Raw genomic sequence first — 17,138 nt, 5'->3', positions numbered from 1 at the left:
ACGAACTTACACAAAATCAACTATTTATTACATAACACCTTAACAAAATTTAACAAAAAAGATTTAACAAGGATGACATGAGTAAACATAAAGGTGACTTTTGTTCAAACGCCCAAGAATGAAAACTTCTGGTAATACTATTAGGCAGGCACCTTTGCTCTTCTAAGTAGACAAGACAGAACATATTTATGGTTCAATCATTTTCTGAATATAAAAATTACATCTTTTGGACAGGATATTTATGTCTTGCATACAAAATGGACAAAAAGCCCATATTTTGTTCACAGTTAGATGGCGTGCATGACACACACATGCACTGGGTGTTATTTTTTCCTATTTACTCGCAGGCTGATTTCCTCCCAGAACAAAGATGAAAACAAACAAGACTTGAGACAAATATTGCCTTAAGAAACGCATCATAATATCCTTTCCATGCTTCAGTTATTCTAATTTAAGATACAAAATAAATCTAAATTATTTATTGGCCACTCCATCTTTTGCTTGTCACTAGTGCTTGGCAAAACTGTTTTTAGCTAGACTGTTTTGTAATGACTTGCAGAGTATATGGCCTCCTGGAGTGCAACATGGAACTAAGCCAACTTCACAAGAGCAAAACAAAGGGAGAGCATCACTCACACATAATATCAAAAAAGTATTGCAAAACTTTCAAAATTTTAGATGCACAGATATCCGAATCACATAAAGGGGAAAAAATTGCACTTGCAGATTCCTGGGTAGACCTACGTTTGGAGTCATCTTAAATTCTTAATATTCTCTGGCTTATCTCAATTTTCACAGATAGCATAATCACAAGTGCAACTCGTAGTACCTGAGTGTTTAATTTATTAATTATTGATAAGTTTACTATTCTACAATTTATAATACAAGTTTAATAATTTACATGATGAGCATTCCTAGTACTGGTGCATAAGCGTCCAATTTGTTAAACTAATTCATTCATGTACAAAATTATATACAATCTACATCATGTATACATACAATATGTGCAGCTGGCTAGAACAGTACAAAGTTGCACTGGTTTGAGCAACACGAATTATCAAAGGCATACTTGCAGAATGAGTCAAAATACAAAGACAATTTTTGAATGAGCAGAAGTGCTAATCTAAGCATGCTCGAGTTACAGAAACAAAAATCTTGAAATGTTGACTTTGAAGAGAATCCAGGTCACTACTGTGCCTATCACTTAAAATATATCACACTCACCAGTACTACCTCCATTCCCATTACTGCAAAAGCCTTATGACATTGACTTTAATAGGAAACAAATTTACAGTGTAGGAAATTCTTCATCCTGTACATGATCAGGCAGCTCATATACATTTTGGGCAATTGCTGAAACATCCAACCCACCTTCTATCGACTAGAGGCATGCATCTAATCAAAATCAGTAAACGAGCAACCACTCAATCAGATAATAAATAAAATACCATTATCAACAATAGTTAAAATTATTAACAAGAATGAGTCGCATAGGTCACCAAGTTAAAAACTGTGTTTGGCAAAAAAATCATGAGTATCAAATTGTCAGTTTTTTGCAAGCGCAAAATGAACTTAGAGACCTTCTGTAAGTTCCTTTGCCACATTCATCAGTCATTCAAGAAACATTTTCCAGGATCCAAGGGACAAATTTGGATATTCTCGTGCATACTCCTGGTAGATTAGCTTCAGCACATCCGATGCCCCAACTTATGATTCCAGCAAGGAAGTAGCGTCCATCCTTGCCTCGAACTTGAAGTGGTCCTCCAGAGTCACCCTGCAAGAAAACAAAACCAAAACAAATGCACAGTTTTGAGGACCTTCACTTAACAAAAAAGTTTTAATTAGGTTTACAAAGTAAATTTCTCACCTGACAGGAATCCTGGCCACCAATATCATAGCCAGCACACAGGAAGATCTCAGGGATGAATTCATGGCGACCGGCTCTAAGGAACATGGCTTTGCAAATGTCATTACTGACAATAGGAACAGAAACCTGCCAAAGAAGAAAACGAAATGGTCAGTTCCAGGCAGTGCCGTGCGTAGAGGAGAGTGAAGGGACGGGGGACTAGACCGGCGCCGGAATGGTAGGCAAATTGCGACACATGCCTCGCCTGAAGGTGCTTCTGAGAGTCTTTTTCGCCGCCCTGTCTCTCTCGCACTCATGGGGCGTTCTCGTGGGTGGGAGAGAGACAGAGCGACGCCACTCACCTCCTGCAGCACGGAGGGCAGGGTGCCGCCCTCGCTGAGCCTGCCCCAGCCCGTGACCGTGGCGTTCTCGCCGATGAGCAGGTCGTCCGAGGCGGGCAGGCACAGCGGCGCGATGTGCGGCTGGAAGACGAGCGGCGCGTCCAGGCGCACCAGCGCCAGGTCGAACTCGTACGTGAAGTAGTTGTACCGCGGGTGCACCACCTTCCGGGCGGCCGCGCGCTCCACGTGCGGCAGCGGCTCCTGCACCGAGGAGAAGTCGTACTCGCCCACGCGGATGCGGATCTGCGACGTCAGCAGGCTGCAACAAGCACGTGCGTCAAGTCCCTGTAGGGGTCTCCGCGCGAGGCGGGCAGTCCACGCACTCGCGCGCCCGATTGGTGGCCTGCCCACCAGGCGCCGCTCCGCCGCTCCGCCGGAGCGGCGGTCTAGGTAGGACCGAGAGGACGGCGCGGCCCGGCCCGGCCCGGGGCAAGGGCAGTTAAAAGCATAACGAGGAGGGAAAGAAACCGGAAACGGTCTTACTCGTCGACGCAGTGGCCGGCCGTGGCGATCCAGTTCTCGTTGAGCAGCGCCCCGCCGCAGCGGTGCGTCGAGGAGAAGCCGAAGAAGGACGTCCTCCTGACGGACACCTGCCAGGGCCAGCCGCCGAACTGGGCGTTCCTGCCGCCGACGATGCGGGTCTCCGGTCGCGGGAACAGCGGGGGCACTCCGCACTCTGTCAAGGCAGCAGCGTGTTACTCTGGGCCGCCGGATGGCTGACTGGAGGTCTGCATCGGGTGGGTACCCAGTCTTTACCAGATGGTCCGACAACTTCGCAGTGCCCGGACACTCGACTCACCGTACTCTCCATTGCTGTTGGTCTGCGACAGCGCCACCGTCGTGGAGGCCATGGTGGAGGTCGCAGCAGGGGCGGGACTAGGGGTGGGCGCTGCCGACGGGGGCGGCGGCGGGGGCGGTGGTGCCGCCGTGGTGGTGGTGGTGGTCGTCGTCGTGGTCGACGTGGTGGTCGTGGTCGAGGTCGTGGAGGGCGGCCGCTTGGTGGGCCTCGGCCGTGGCTTGGGCCTCACCTGGCTGGACGGCCTCGGCCTCGTCACGAACATGGGCTCGTTGGTGGTGGCCCAGAGGATCATGTTGTTGCTGGCCGGCTCCGACAAGTTGGCCAGGATCGTGTTGCTCACGAAGTGGTGACCGGGCGTCGTCGGCAGTGGCGGCGGCGCCATCGTGGTCGTTGAGGTAGACGTGGAGGCAGGCGCGGCGGACGGACGGCTCCATCTGAAAACACAAATTTGTGTTCTAGATTACATGGGCTAAGCCTTTCAAAAGGCAGTCACAAAATCCCTACACGTTCCAGAAGAACAAAAAGGTGTAATCTCAAAACAAATAATCAAAAATTGGAGTTACAGCCCTCCGCGGTGGACTCACTGCGTGGCGATGGGAGGCCTGGTGCTGGCCGTCCACGTGGAGGAGGCCGTTGACAGTGAGGGACTAGAAGGGCGGTTCCACCAGTTGCTGCTGCTGTTGCTGGCCGCGCTGCCGCCGGTGCCGTGCGGCGGCCGCGACACGAAGCTCGGCCTGTTGTTGGAGCCGCTGCCGCCGGGCCGGATGGTGTAGATGCTGTTGGGCCCCACGATGGTGCTGGTGATGGAGCTGCTGGGGATCACGTTGGAGCTGATGTCGGGGCTGGACGGCGACGCGGCCGGCGGGCTGCTGCTGGGCGCGGGGCTGGCGGGGCTGGCGGCGTGGGGCGGGGGGCTGGGACTAGGCTTGGACACGAACTGGGGGCGAGTACCCGTGCTGCTCCCTCCTGCAACGACATGACCAACATCAAGGCGCCGACACGTAAAGTTGTTTTTTTTCTTTTTGGGCAAGCCTACATCGCGCACACATCTTAGCTCGTGCAGCACCGCGCACACCCGCTGACCCCGGCCCGGCTGGGCCCGGCGTGGCCTCTTCGCACGCTTCGCACGCCTTGCACGTGCAGGGCCAGGGGCAGCCAGGGGCAGCCAGGGCGCTGCGCGGCGCTGGGCGCAACCAGCTCGCCGCGCACACTCACTCACCCGGGGGCCGCATGGTCACGTCGTGGTGATAGGGAGGCGGGGGCTTCTTCTTGGGCGGCGCGAAGGCCGAGTGCTGGTCGTGCTGGTCATGGTCCACGGCGTTGGCCGAGGTGCCCGGTGGCCGCGGGGCGCAGCAGGAGCCGAACATGAACGTGTCCACGCACATGCCGATGTGGCGCCCCTCGCTCTGCAGGCACTCCCACACGAACATGCAGGTGCCCGCCTCGGAGCCCGCGCGACACGGCTTCTGGCTGATGCTGTAACCTGCAACAGGGCGGGCCGGACGGGCCGCTACAGTGCGGGCACACCGTGGCATGGCTCGGGGACCATTCTTCGCATGCCTCGCATGACAAACAACGAGGTGTACTTTTTCGTGCTGTGAGGAGTCCGATATCTAATCCCTTATGCATCGTGTGACCAGTGCAATGACCAACGAGGTCCGACAGCTTCGGATGAGGCCATGCTGTCCGAGGCCAAGGAGTCCGAGGCCATGGAGTCCGAGGCCATGGAGTCCGAGGCCATGGAGTCCGAGGCCATGGAGTCCGAGGCCGTGGAGTCCGAGGCCATGGAGTCCGAGGCCATGGAGTCCGAGGCCATGGAGTCCGAGGCCATGGAGTCCGAGGCCATGGAGTCCGAGGCCATGGAGTCCGAGGCCATGGAGTCCGAGACCATAGTCCGAGGCCATAGAGTGCGAGGCCATGGAGTCCGAGGCCACGGGGTCCGAGGCCATGGAGTCCGAGGCCACGGGGTCCGAGGCCATGGAGTGCGAGGCCATGGAGTCCGAGGCCATGGAGTCCGAGGCCACGGGGTCCGAGGCCATGGAGTGCGAGGCCGTGGTGCCTGGCACGATGCGCAGACAGTGGCGACGCGGGCGGCGCCTTGCAGGCCGCGCGGTGCGGCGCGGTGTCCTCACAGGCTAACGAGGACGGCCCGCTTGGCCCGCAGCGGATGAGGCGGTGAGAAAACGGACAGCAGGCACGCAGCGCCTAGCAGCGCCGTGCAGGCACTGGCCGACAAGCCACTAGGCCGCACTGCGCTGCGCTGCGCTGCGCTGCAGTCCCGCGCCGCCGGACTCGCCGGATTCCAGGCAAGTGCATGCGCGCCGCCGATCTGCCTGCCTGCCTGCCTGCCGGTCGTAGCAGCTTTGTACGAATTTCCTCGACAACGCCGCCACTATGCCGCCATCCTGCCGCCCAATCCACCGGCCCGCGAAGAAAGTTCCGAGGACCTACATCCACATCCCGGCGGAGAGGATAAAAAAGCACGTGTTTATGGCTAGCCGCGCCGGCCATGCTACACGGCCGGGATACTGGTATTCCGGGGGTACCCGGCCGGACTACCCCGTCCGGCTGAATCACCCCCCCTCCCCTTCCCCCTCCCCAGATACTGGCGATAACGCCCGGCGGTCCGAGGCCCGACCGGCCGCCCGGACCGGCAAGCTGCTAACCTCACGGCAAACACTCGACAAAGGCAATCTCAAATTGGTCTAATTGCGCGATCGGGCGAGATTGCCTTGCCGGGCGTCTCCTTGGCGCGGAAAATGCCGATAATTTGAGTGGCCGGTCGGAGCCTTCCTTCCTTCCTTCCGCCCTCGACCAGCCTGGCCAGCCTCAGCGAGCCGCCCGGCCCGGAGGATGCTGTTACTGGCTGTTACTTTCGCTGGGCTGCGTGCGAAGCAGCGAAACGCAGTGGCGTCCACCGGGGCGTCCACCGGCCCACCACGCGGCGACCTCGGCCTCCCTCGGCCCAGCAGACTCATTCCGAGAGTCGTTCTCGTCACTCCGTCTCTATCGCACCGACACAGGATGCCCTCCGAGTGCGAGAGAGACAGGAGCGAGGCCTCCCGGAATCAGTACGCTCCGCAGACAGCCGTGCGGACGACTTGGACGCAGCCCCTGGCCAGCGAGCCTGGACCTCGGCTCCTCGATCGGCCCGACGACATGCTGGTTACACTGTAATGGCAAATATCGGCCAAGGTGGGGCCGTTAAGCCCAATGCCAGCACCGCCAGCACGGCCGGCACGACGCGCACTTTCGAGGGCTTTCCTTCAGCAGGGGCGGATCCAGAATGGACCCGAGGGAGGGGAAAAGAAGAGCTTTCTGCATCTTGCGGGGGCAATGTGTCGTCTTTTGCCCAAAAGACTCTCCGAGGGCCAAAGTGGAGGCGGTGAAAGTCCTGCTGCCCCGTCTCTGAACCCACCCCTGCCCTGCTGTGGTTGACGGCTACCGCTCACGAAAAACCAAAGCAAACAAACAAACAAACAACAAAGCGGGCAAAAATACTTACTTTGGCCGCGATGCATGGAACGCAGCGTCGCCGCTCGAGTGGCCCAATACAGCAGCAGCACCAGCGGTAACAGCGGCGCCTGCCACCGCCACCGCATCCTCGTCGCGGCGTCGCGGCCTGCAACACCGACAGCCCCGTTAGGACGTACAGCCACCACACGCTAAGGCGGACCTAGGCGAACTAGGGCCACCAGGGGGGAGGGGGGAGGAAAAACCTTCTCTCCAAAAGTGTGGAGAGGGACAGAGAGAGAGAGAGAGAGAGAGAGAGAGAGAGGAGGAGAGAGAGAGAGAGAGAGAGAGAGAGAGGAGAGAGAGAGAGAGAGAGAGAGAGAGAGAGAGAGGGAGAGAGAGAGAGAGAGAGAGAGAGAGAGAGAGAGAGAGAGAGAGAGAGAGAGAGGAGAGAGAGAGAGAGAGAGAGAGAGAGACAGACAGACAGACAGACAGACAGACAGACAGACAGACAGACAGACAGACAGAGACAGAGAGGGGGTGAGGGGTGAGGTTTGTGCACCGGGTTCGACTCCCGGCGGTGCCCCCTTTTTCTTGTGCGCTGTGCAGTTCCTCGCCACTGACTCAGGCAACGCCGCGACAAAGTACGGAGCAACCAATCACCGGGCGCCAAAAGAAGAATTAACAAGTTTGGTCGCAGCTCAAGGACTCCGTTAGCCGCTGCTCGAGTTTAAAATGCCACACTACACTAATTAACGCGTGGTAGATGGTGGGTGTCAAGAGCGACGCGCGCGGCGGGGAGGGGGAGGGGAGCGGGTGGAAGTCAACGGAGCGAGAAAGCCGACCTTCACTTGGTTGCTTCTCTTCACGGCGTATGATCACAATCGCTGCAGCGGATCCATTAGGGCACAGGCTGGCACGGCCGGCCGGGCAGACCACTGGCAGACCGGGCACAGCGCGGTACAGCCTTAGCCAGCCGCGGAGCGCGGAGCGCGGAGCGCGGAGCGGCCAGGGGAACAGCTGATCTTGCACCGGGCCGCGTGCCACGCACCGCCCCGCCCCGCCGCGCCACGCCGCCATGTACAGACCAGCCTGACCAGCTGATCGGCACGTCGGCACGCGCGGCGACGCGGCGACGCGGAGACATGCACGACGGTCGGGCGGTCATTACCATGCCGGCCGCCAAGCAATCTTCGACCAAATTTGACCACCTTCAAGTGTTGCACTTTGCACTTCACTTCGGGCGACACGGTCCGAGCCCGCCCGACTATGTCCAGGTTAAAATGACCTTTTCTAGAAATTTCGAAGACCGTCGTCCTCCGAGGTTCCCCGTCTGCCACAGCGTGATTTAGGTCTACTTGTAGTCGGCCAGCGCCACCGTGGTCGTTGTACGCAGTGTGGGCCCTCCTAGGGGCGGCCCGAGAGGCCCGCGGCCCGTGATTCACGCCGGGCAGGCAGGCCGGCCGGGCCAGCACGACAGCTTCATCCCGCATTTACATTCAACAAAGTTGTGGCGGACGAGCTCGCCGCGCGGCACCGCGACCAGCCCGACGCACTTGTTGTAAAGCTCCGGAGCGCAATAAAGTTCGACGAGGAGCTCGCCGCGCCGCGCCGCGCCGCCAGCCGCCACCGGGGCCTCTGAGACATTGCTTCATCCGCCCCGTCCCGTCTGCCTCCCACACCGGGCGCGGTCAGCACGGCCCAGCACAGCGTCGCCCTCGGGCCGCCCTCGGGCCGGCTGCAGACTAATTCCCCCTCCCCATGGGGCGACCCATACGCGTCCGAGAGAGCCAGACCGACGGGACCTCCCGCTCGGAATCAGCCTGCCGGGCGGACGGCCGCGCAGCCACGCACCATACGGCGCCGTGTGTGCCACACTGTGAGGCAGTCCCAGTCCCGGACGGCCCCGGAGCACCTCACCGTCCGTGGACTTTCTCAAACAGTGTGGCTTTCACATTTTCACACCCATGCGGCAAGCTCGGAGGCGGTGTCGTACCGCGCGCGGCGCGCACTTGCGGGGGGAAAAGAGAGAGAGAGAGGGGGGGGGAGAGAAATGGTGGAACACGCACAAGATGGGTCATAAGTCCTCCCTTTGCGTGAAATGAGAAGCGGCGGTGCGCTGCAGCCGAAACATCACATTGTGTACACACACACACACACACACACACACACACACACACACACACACACACACACACACACACACACACACGGTGAGGTGAGCATGCATACACAAAGAGGCAGGCAGACAGACTGTCGAAGTCTATGGTTTGACCCTCAGCCCGTTAACACCTCCTGGGCCGCTTGTTTTTCACGCGCGTGTGTGTGCGAGTGTGTGAGTGAGGAGGAAAGGGGTGGGGGAGGGGAGATGCATCGCGGCTCGTGCATTGAGAGACTCATGAGAAAGGCTGGCTCAATAAATAACCGGGTCAGGGGTCAGTGCGGCGGGGAAACGAAAGACAAGGCGAGAAACAGACATCGGCCAGCAGTGCTCGGCAGTGCCGGTATTCGAACCCTCGAACACGGGGCCGGCGCGGCCGGGACCTCAAGGCCCATATCGCAAAGCGTTCCGGCTCAAGTAGGTCAGCGCTACTCACACACGTTCCGGCTCGGTTCGCGATAGCGGGGCCGAGCGGGGCGGTGCTTCTGGAAACCCCGTGACAAAACAGTGGGCACGTCACCGGGGTGCCCCCTGGGCCCCTGGGCCCCTGGGCCCCTGGGGGTGCCGCCGTGGTTCCTCCCGGGGCGGGGCGGGGCGGGGCGGGGCGGGGCCGGGCCGCGCCCCAACAGGATGTGCCCCGGGATGGTGTAACACGGCCTCCGCGGCCTGCGCCACGGCCTGCGCCGGGACCGCTGGGCCGCCTAGCCTCCGGCGCGGACCAAGCCGGCTGCGAGGCTGCGTCTGTCCGGCGGGCCGCGGCGTCGCAGCGCTTCCTCGGAAAGGAAAGTCGTTAAGACGTTTTGCTCACCTGCAATGCCTGCAACTAGGCTTATGGGACCGCCCGCCCGCCGCGCCGCGCCACGCGCTGGCTCCCTCGGTGCACCGCCCTGCTGGCCGCGGGCCGAGCTGAGCCGAGCCGAGCCGAGCCGAGCCGAGCCGAGCCGAGCCGAGCCGAGCCGAGCCGAGCCGAGCCGAGCCGAGCCGAGCCGAGCCGGGCCGGGCCGAGCCGAGCCGCGGCGCCGGGACTGCGGACGACTACCGGACAAGAAACGGCGGCGCAAGCCCGTAGGTACGCCGACTCGAAACTCAAAACCGTGAATAACCGGGACACCAGGGGAGGAGTCGGCCGGTGGGAAATCGCACAAACCGTGAAGGGTTTCGAGTTACCGCAGAAGCCGCCAAGAGGAGGAAACGGATTTACATTCAAATTCACATTTACACGCGCTCCCCGCTCTTCTCCGGTCACGGTCAGGTCCGCGCGGGCGGAGCGGGCGGAGCGGGCCGCCACGCCGCGGCCACGGCCACGGCCGCATCGCTTGAGGAGGGCGATGACGTTGCTCGCGTCGTGCTGCCCATGCGTGGCATTGCGTAGCGGCGTAGCCATGGCGTAGCGGCGCACCACTGTTTTTTCTCCTCCGGCCGAGCCGTGGGCCGAGCCTTCGGCCGCGCCACTGTTTACCTTAACGGTAGATCGGGAGCCGAATTCGATCGTCCACTTGGCCCTGCGGGGTCCCTAACCTTACCGCACCGCAGCGGTCAGGGACTGTGTTTGTGTATGTGTGAGTGTGTGTGTGTGTGCTTATTGTTCGTGCGACTGGAACGTCATTACGAGCGCCGAGGCTGGGCTGTGTGCCCCAGGGCGCCGGCGCACCGAGCATCCTCCAGCGCGCACACACACAGACACACACTCGCACAGACACCGCTCGCCTCTACCCACCTACTCCTCAACAAGTGCACTTCGGCCCCGGCGCGCGAAACATTATTTGCAGAGGGGAGTGTTACTGGAAATATGATTGCGGAGGTTCGCTGCTGCAGGCGCGGCTACTACACTGCCGCTGCCGAGAGGCGGCCCTGCCCGTTGTCCGGAGGCTCTTCGGCGAGGCTCCCGGAGGCCCCGGTCAAGTCGCGCGGTCCTGCGGTCCTCGAACCGGAGTGAGCGTCACCACGCCGGGCAGGCCGAGCAGGCCGAGCAGGCCGAGCAGGCCGAGCACGACGACACGCCGCGGCCTTGGGCACAGCCGCCCAGATTACACTCCGCCGGACAAAAAAAAAAAAAAAAAAAAAAAAGCGGGTGCTTGTCCTTAGAGTAACTCTTAGCGTATTTTCATTATGACAGTGGAATTCTCTGGACCTCGGCATCTCCGGGGCGAGGACCCCGCTTTTTTTCGGGTGTGGACGCGCAAGACGCCCCCCCCCTCTCTCTCTCTCACCCGTTCACTTTACCGTCGCCGCTTACAGGTTCTTCCGCCTCCCTGCTGGCCGACTGTGGCGCGGTGAGAACGTACGTACAGGATTGGTCGGCTTCCAAAAGGCGCGCGCGCGCGCATCCAGCGGCCAATAGGCTGGTGCAGCTGGAACTCGCGTAAATCGCACAAAATATCTCATCACACGCTTTTCCCGAGCGTGCTGGAAGGCGGCCAGTCATATGTTGCCCCTTGCCCCCCCCCCCCCCCCCCCCCACACACACACCTGCAGGCCTTCCCTCGCCCCGCGGCTCGTGGGCTTCCCCGCGCGCTTCGGATTCGGGCGCGAAACACGAAATGCGACCGGCGAGACGCGACGCCGGAAACAATCCTTTTCCGGGCGCAGGGCGGCCCGGCCCGCCGCGGCCCGGTCCGGCCGAGGAAGGCAGGAACAAGGCCGGTGTCCGCGGCTCTGGGGCTCCGGGGCTGGGCGAGGCTGCGCGGCTAGTGCTGCTGTTAACACGCCGTGCCCGTCCGCCGGCTCCTTAAATAAATTACCAGGAATTTATGCCCCGCACTGTGATGCGCGGCTACACTGTTGTTTTGACAGAACTACTTTCTACCGCGTGCGTCCCCTGTCCATCCGTCCGTCCGTCCGACTGTCCGTCCGTCTGTCCGTCCGTCTGTCCGTCCGCGGCTCCGCACGGCAACCTGACCAGCTGCGCTTGCTGCGCCGTGCCGCCAACCCCGCCGGCCACCGGCCGCCGCCACCCCAACCCGAGAGGGAGAGCGTCGCTCAGCGGCGGCGCTGTCTCTCTCGCACTCAAGGGGTGTCCACCACCAGAGGCAGAGCGAAAGTGCGGAATGAGTCTCCCTCCGTCGCTCTCACGGAGGGCCCCGTCTCGGCGCGAGAGAGACAGAGTCCGCCGTTCGGCGTGATTTACTCGCCGCGGACGTGAGTTCGCCGAGTCGGCCGAGTCCACGCCGCGGTCCACGCCGCGGTCCACGACGCTTAACGGCGCCCAACTCTCGCACTCTCGCGCGCGCGAGTTGTGAGTTATAGGGGGTCCTGGCGGCGAGGCGCGGCGGTCATTACGCGAGTACGCGCGAGTACCGAGACTGGAGTACTCTAGAGTACTCTGCCTACAAAATCATTATTTTTATTTCGCGCGCCCGGCAGCCACTTGAGTGAAATCGTCGTGTTTCGCCTAATGGCCTTCCACCATTCCTTTTGCTTGCAAGAAAAAAAAAGGTGAAAATAAAAATTTAATAAAATGGCGACAGCAATAAAGCGCGCTCGCGTCCGTTTGGGACGTTGACTTGGCGAGGGTGCTTGGCAAATAGCACACTGTTATTCAACGAGCGTCACATGCGTTAGAATGTGAATTTCGACACGTTCGTTTGAATACTATACGATGTCACATTGGTTAGAATGTGACACAGCCGTTGAACAATTGATATATCATGTTTGCCTCAACGTGGATATTCAAACGCATGTGACATGACAGAATGCACATTCTAGCGAACATGTCGTCACATTAGTCGAGTACCTGTAAAGAATGGGCCAACGAGCTGGCTGCGTCGCCGAAACCGCGCCGGCAGGACTGCGGGCCCTTTGCTCTCTGCCGACGCCCCGCCAGTTCCAAGTGACGGCCGACCTGTTAGCCACACTCTGGGCCCATTTGATGCTATCACGAGGCGAGGCGCCTCGCACCGCGCCTCGCACCGCGCCTCGCACCGGCCCGCTTCGGACAACACTGTGAGGCAGGTCAGCAGCGCCGACCCGTCCGGTCGCCCGACAAATCAATGACGGCATTCAAACAAAGATAAAAAACAAAACAATTAAAACACTCGAGTTCACACCTTTCCACCGCATTACTGTGAAGATTTGTTTTTTGGTCATGTTGCGTAGAAAATTGAGAGTGCAGGTGCGAGAACTTCCCTTGGAACTTCCAGAAAGTAAATCTGTAAGGGCAGTGGCGACGAGGTGGAGCCGGGGGACAGTCGTACCGTACGAAGGGAAAGAAATAGAAAGCTCGGCGGGCCGATTAGCCATGCGTTGGCTAATAACTCGGATTGCTTGCGTTGCTGCGCGTTGCTTGCGTTGCTGCGCGTTGCTTACACGGCCGCGGCGACGAAGTGACGCAGTGACGGAGCCGCACGCGCCGCCGCCTCCGACCATTAGCATACAAAGGGAGATCTCTCTCGACGACTGCCCAACGCGCCGCGGAGCCCGGCCTAGGCGCCTCTCTGACCCTAGGGGCCTCTCTAGCCCGGCCTAGAAGCCTCTCTGACCCTAGGGGCCTCTCTAGCCCGGCCTAGGCGCCTCTCTGACCCTAGGGGCCTCTCTAGCCCGGCCTAGGCGCCTCTCTGACCCTAGGGGCCTCTCTAGCCCGGCCTAGAAGCCTCTCTGACCCTAGGGGCCTCTCTAGCCCGGCCTAGAAGCCTCTCTGACCCAAGGGCAGGCTCGGAATGGCCCGCAAAAGGCCCCAGCGGATAAGACCGCAAAAGGCCCCCGATCATCATTATGTTTTTACCCTTCATGACCAACTTTGCGAGCCTACCGCTCCCAAACTAGTTGCGGTCAATAGCCTTCCCGATACAGGGCATGAAAGAGTAGGGTCTTAAGAATACTAGGGCGTCGAGGGAAGCCTTTTATGGCAACTACATTGGACACAGTGGCCGCCCAAAGTCGGCAAAATCAGCAAATTTCCGAGATTCGACCACTTTTTGACCAACTTGGTCGGAAAATCGTTGCGGTCAAAGCTAAAATCGCTGTGGTCAACGTCTTCCCGATACAGGGCATACAAGAGTAGGGTCTTAAGAATACTAGGGCGTCGAGGGAAGCCTTTTATGGCAACTAGATTGGACACAGTGGCCACCAAAAGTCAGCAAATTCAGCAAATTTCCGAGATTCGACCACTTTTTGACCAACTTGGTCGGAAAAGCGTTGCGGTCAAAGCCAAAATCGCTGTGGTCAACGTCTTCCCGATACAGGGCATGAAAGAGTAGGGTCTTAAGAATACTAGGGCGTCGAGGTAGGCCGTTGGCCGCAACTAGATCGGACGCAGTGGCCGCCCAAAATCAGCGAAAACGGCTACTTTCGGAGATTCAGTCACTCTTTGACCAACTTTGTGACGTTACCGGTCCCAAACCCGAAGGCCCCGGCAGATTTTTCTGCCTGTCTGCCCTGGCCAGCCCGAGCCTGCCTAGGGGCCTCTCTAGCCTGGCCTAGGAGCTCTTTAGCTCAGCCTGGGCCTCCTGGGCCGACCCAGCCGACCCCGCCGACCCCACCGCGTGGAGGGATCCAAGGCGGAGACCCGCACGCAGGGAAGCACGAGGGCGCAGTCGTTTGGGGCTCACTTTTGTCATGTCTGGCAGGCAGGCAGAAAAGGAGGCAAACAAAAGGGCTTGCTGAAGGGCGAACCTAAGGGCTTGCTGAAGGGCAAAGCTGCCGCGGAGGCCTAGGGACGCGAGGCTCGGGCTGGGCGCGCGGCTGGCCCCGGCGCTGACCCCCCGTAACTAGGCGCGTTGTTCCAGTCTTTCTTTAAGAGCGCTTCGCTGCGCTGTTCTTTTATTCCCAGCCGCACAACAGAAGGCAGCGGGGAGACAGACCGCACACGGCCTGGCGCTGCCGCGAGTCAAATCAGTCTAAAGAGTTGTAATCAAAGGGCAGCGGAAACGGCATTGCCGACCAAAACTTGGCAACTTGGCAACTGCATTCTCGGTTTATGACGCAACCGGTTCCCTGCGGTTCCCACGGCTCGTCTCCTTCTTTTTCCGCAGACCCGCAGGGCCCGCAGGCTGCACCGACTCCGTCTCTCTCGCACCTGCACGGCACGTCCCTCGGGTGCGAAGGAGACGGAGCGACGAAAACGACTCGGGTGTGCAAACCCGATTGGCCCTCGCCATTACAGCCTTCTTATGACAGAGAGCCAGCGCTGCATTGCCGCTGCCAAGCCTCGACTCGTTGCGCCGCCATTGGCCTCCATTACGAAAAATGTTGACACAGTGTAATTACCCATGTGTGCGGCAAGGCGGGCAAGGCGGGGGCAACCAGGCCCTGCACTGCAAAACAAATGAATGAAAAAAAAAGAAGAAACCCGAGGGAATGGCGGAGGAGCGCGAATCGTCTTGCACCGTGCTGCACCGGGCTGCGCGCTGCACCCACAGTCGGCAACGACCTCCGCGCGGTCCATGTGGCTGGAGTAGGCTGGAAGGTCCTCGCATCAGAGCTTTGCGTTTCATTCGTTTCTGTCAATTCCAATAAATTTTAATAATTTGAAAAAATAGTGACCAAAGGCCGCGGCGTCCGGTTCCGGGCAGTGTGGCGCCGTCCGCCGCGGCAGGCCGGCCCTGCAGTGCCCCGCACTGCCCCGCACTGCCCTGCAGCCGCGACACATAATTTGGCCCTCTGGATGTGAATCCGGACGCGGCATGAATGTCAATCTGAACGTGAAAAGGAAAGCAGCGCGTCGGCCGAGTGAGACGGCGAGATAGACGAGTGAGACGGTGCGAGTGTGTGAGTGTGAGTGAGACGAGTAGTGAGACGACGAGTGAGACAGTGCGAGTGTGTGAGTGAGACAGCGAGAGAGACGAGTAGTGAGACGAGTGAGACATAGGCGGGCACAGAAACAGATGAGCGCGGGGCTGACCGGTGGCTGGCCGGTGGCTGGCCGGTGGTTGGCCGGCCTGGCGGCGGACGCACGGAGCGACGTGTGTGGTGCCTGTGCCACGGCGGCCGTGGCAGCCCGTGGTGCCCATTCCATTCCTGCGGCTTGTGTGCTGGTTTTGTTGGTGTGTCCTTTTACAGAGCGGCATATAGACGATATTCTCACTCACTGCCTTCTCGCTTTACAATGTGGCCGGGGGCGTCTGGCTGGCCGGCTGGCTGGCCGGCTGGCTGACCGGTGCCCCGCCGCGCTGTGCCTGCCTGCCTGTCGGCCTGTCGGCCTCCCGGTGGCGCTGCTGCAGTGCACTTACAGTGCAGACACGGCGCGACGCTTTCGCCTTCAGATTCGCATCCACATTGCGACCGGACGCATTCACATTGGCGTGCGACGCGACGCGGCCAACGCGGCGCGGCAGACGCAGCTCGTGCGCCGCGGCGTCGAATTTCGCGGCCCGCTCGTCCGCCGCCAGCCCCGTCTGCCCGTCCGGCCGTCGGCTGCCAGCCCCGTCTGCCCGTCCGGCCGTCGGCTGCCAGCCCCGTCTGCCCGTCCGGCCGTCGGCTGCCAGCCCCGTCTGCCCGTCCGGCCGTCGGCTGCCAGCCCCGTCTGCCCGTCCGGCCGTCGCTGCCAGCCCCGTCTGCCCGTCCGGCTCGGCTCCAGCCCGCTGCCCGGCCGGCCGTGTGTGACACAAGTGCACGGAATCAAGGCGGCCGCGCCTCTGAAAAGCCTGGAAGGACGGCAACGGCTAATTCTTAATTACGGCGTTCCGAGAAGGCGGGGTGGGGCGGGGCGGGGCGGGGCGGGGCGGCTTGCACGAGGTGGGGCGTGCGAAAGGACGACAAGGGCGAAATTAGGAAACGGCGCTCCTGACAGCCGTTCGGGCCTCGCATTATAATGAGACACGGGACGCCGACCGAAAAGAGATTCTCGCCCAGGCGGCGCGTCCAGCCGGCGAGGCCGACGGCGGGACGCGAACCCGGGCCGCCACCATCGCCGCGCGTGCAGCCGTGCGGCCGGGCCTGGCCGGGCAGCCCCCGCGGCGGCCCCGATCGCGCGGAGACGTCGCGCGGACGCTTTCTGCGGATTGCACTTTCGAGGCTGCGAAGCTGCGACATGTCGTCGGAGCGTCAGGGGAGTGAAAAGGGAAGACACCACACACACACACACACACACACACACACACGTCTGGCCACAGTCATCAAGTGAAAGTCACGCCTGCATTATCAGACGTACTCCATTGGCTCATGTATGCATTAGAAAGGAATTAAAAGCAACGGCGGCCGCTATGGCACACCCTTCGGCACTTTTCCCCTCTTTTTTTCGTCGCTCGAAATGGCTCGCCGACTGGCCGTGTCCTTCGCCCTACTGAACCCTCTGCGGGTCGGCCCTTGGCCCCGTGGCGGCGGTGGCGGCGGTAGCGGACTGCCCTAGCGGCCCAGCTCGTGCACGGTGCCCCGGCACGGTGCCCCGGTCGGGCCTAATTAACGAGGTGTGCACACTGGCCGCCTATCGGCTCGCCTATCGGGTTTGCCTATCGGCCATCGTCACATCGCCTCGGCGGCTCGGCGGCCTCAGCGGCCGGCCAGGCCGGGCACGCCGGGCACGGCGATTCACTTATCGCGCGG

General features: G+C 60.3%; 1 protein-coding gene across 2 annotated transcripts in view; it reads right to left on the bottom strand.

Annotated features, from left to right (window-relative positions):
* Positions 1-6: 6 nt before the first annotated feature.
* Positions 7-17,138, bottom strand: part of LOC117641496 (serine proteinase stubble) — a 33,062-nt gene continuing 15,930 nt past the window's right edge. The window contains exons 1-9 of one of the 2 annotated variants that reach the window (XM_034378872.1): positions 7,997-8,033; positions 6,552-6,668; positions 4,266-4,529; positions 3,631-4,012; positions 3,047-3,480; positions 2,731-2,923; positions 2,209-2,506; positions 1,868-1,993; positions 7-1,774 (exon numbers count right to left, since the gene is read on the bottom strand). In XM_034378872.1, coding sequence (XP_034234763.1) covers positions 1,616-1,774; positions 1,868-1,993; positions 2,209-2,506; positions 2,731-2,923; positions 3,047-3,480; positions 3,631-4,012; positions 4,266-4,529; positions 6,552-6,648 — 1,953 coding nt within the window. In that variant the 5' untranslated portion in view covers positions 6,649-6,668; positions 7,997-8,033 and the 3' untranslated portion in view covers positions 7-1,615. Of the gene's footprint in view, positions 1,775-1,867; positions 1,994-2,208; positions 2,507-2,730; positions 2,924-3,046; positions 3,481-3,630; positions 4,013-4,265; positions 4,530-6,551; positions 6,669-7,996; positions 8,034-17,138 lie in introns of those variants that run through there. The other variant, XM_034378871.1, reaches the window with a different exon arrangement.

Source organism: Thrips palmi, unplaced genomic scaffold (assembly GCF_012932325.1).
Source record: "Thrips palmi isolate BJ-2018 unplaced genomic scaffold, TpBJ-2018v1 HiC_scaffold_15, whole genome shotgun sequence".
NCBI classification, from domain to species: domain Eukaryota; kingdom Metazoa; phylum Arthropoda; class Insecta; order Thysanoptera; family Thripidae; genus Thrips; species Thrips palmi.
This window is presented reverse-complemented; position numbering and strand designations above follow the sequence as displayed.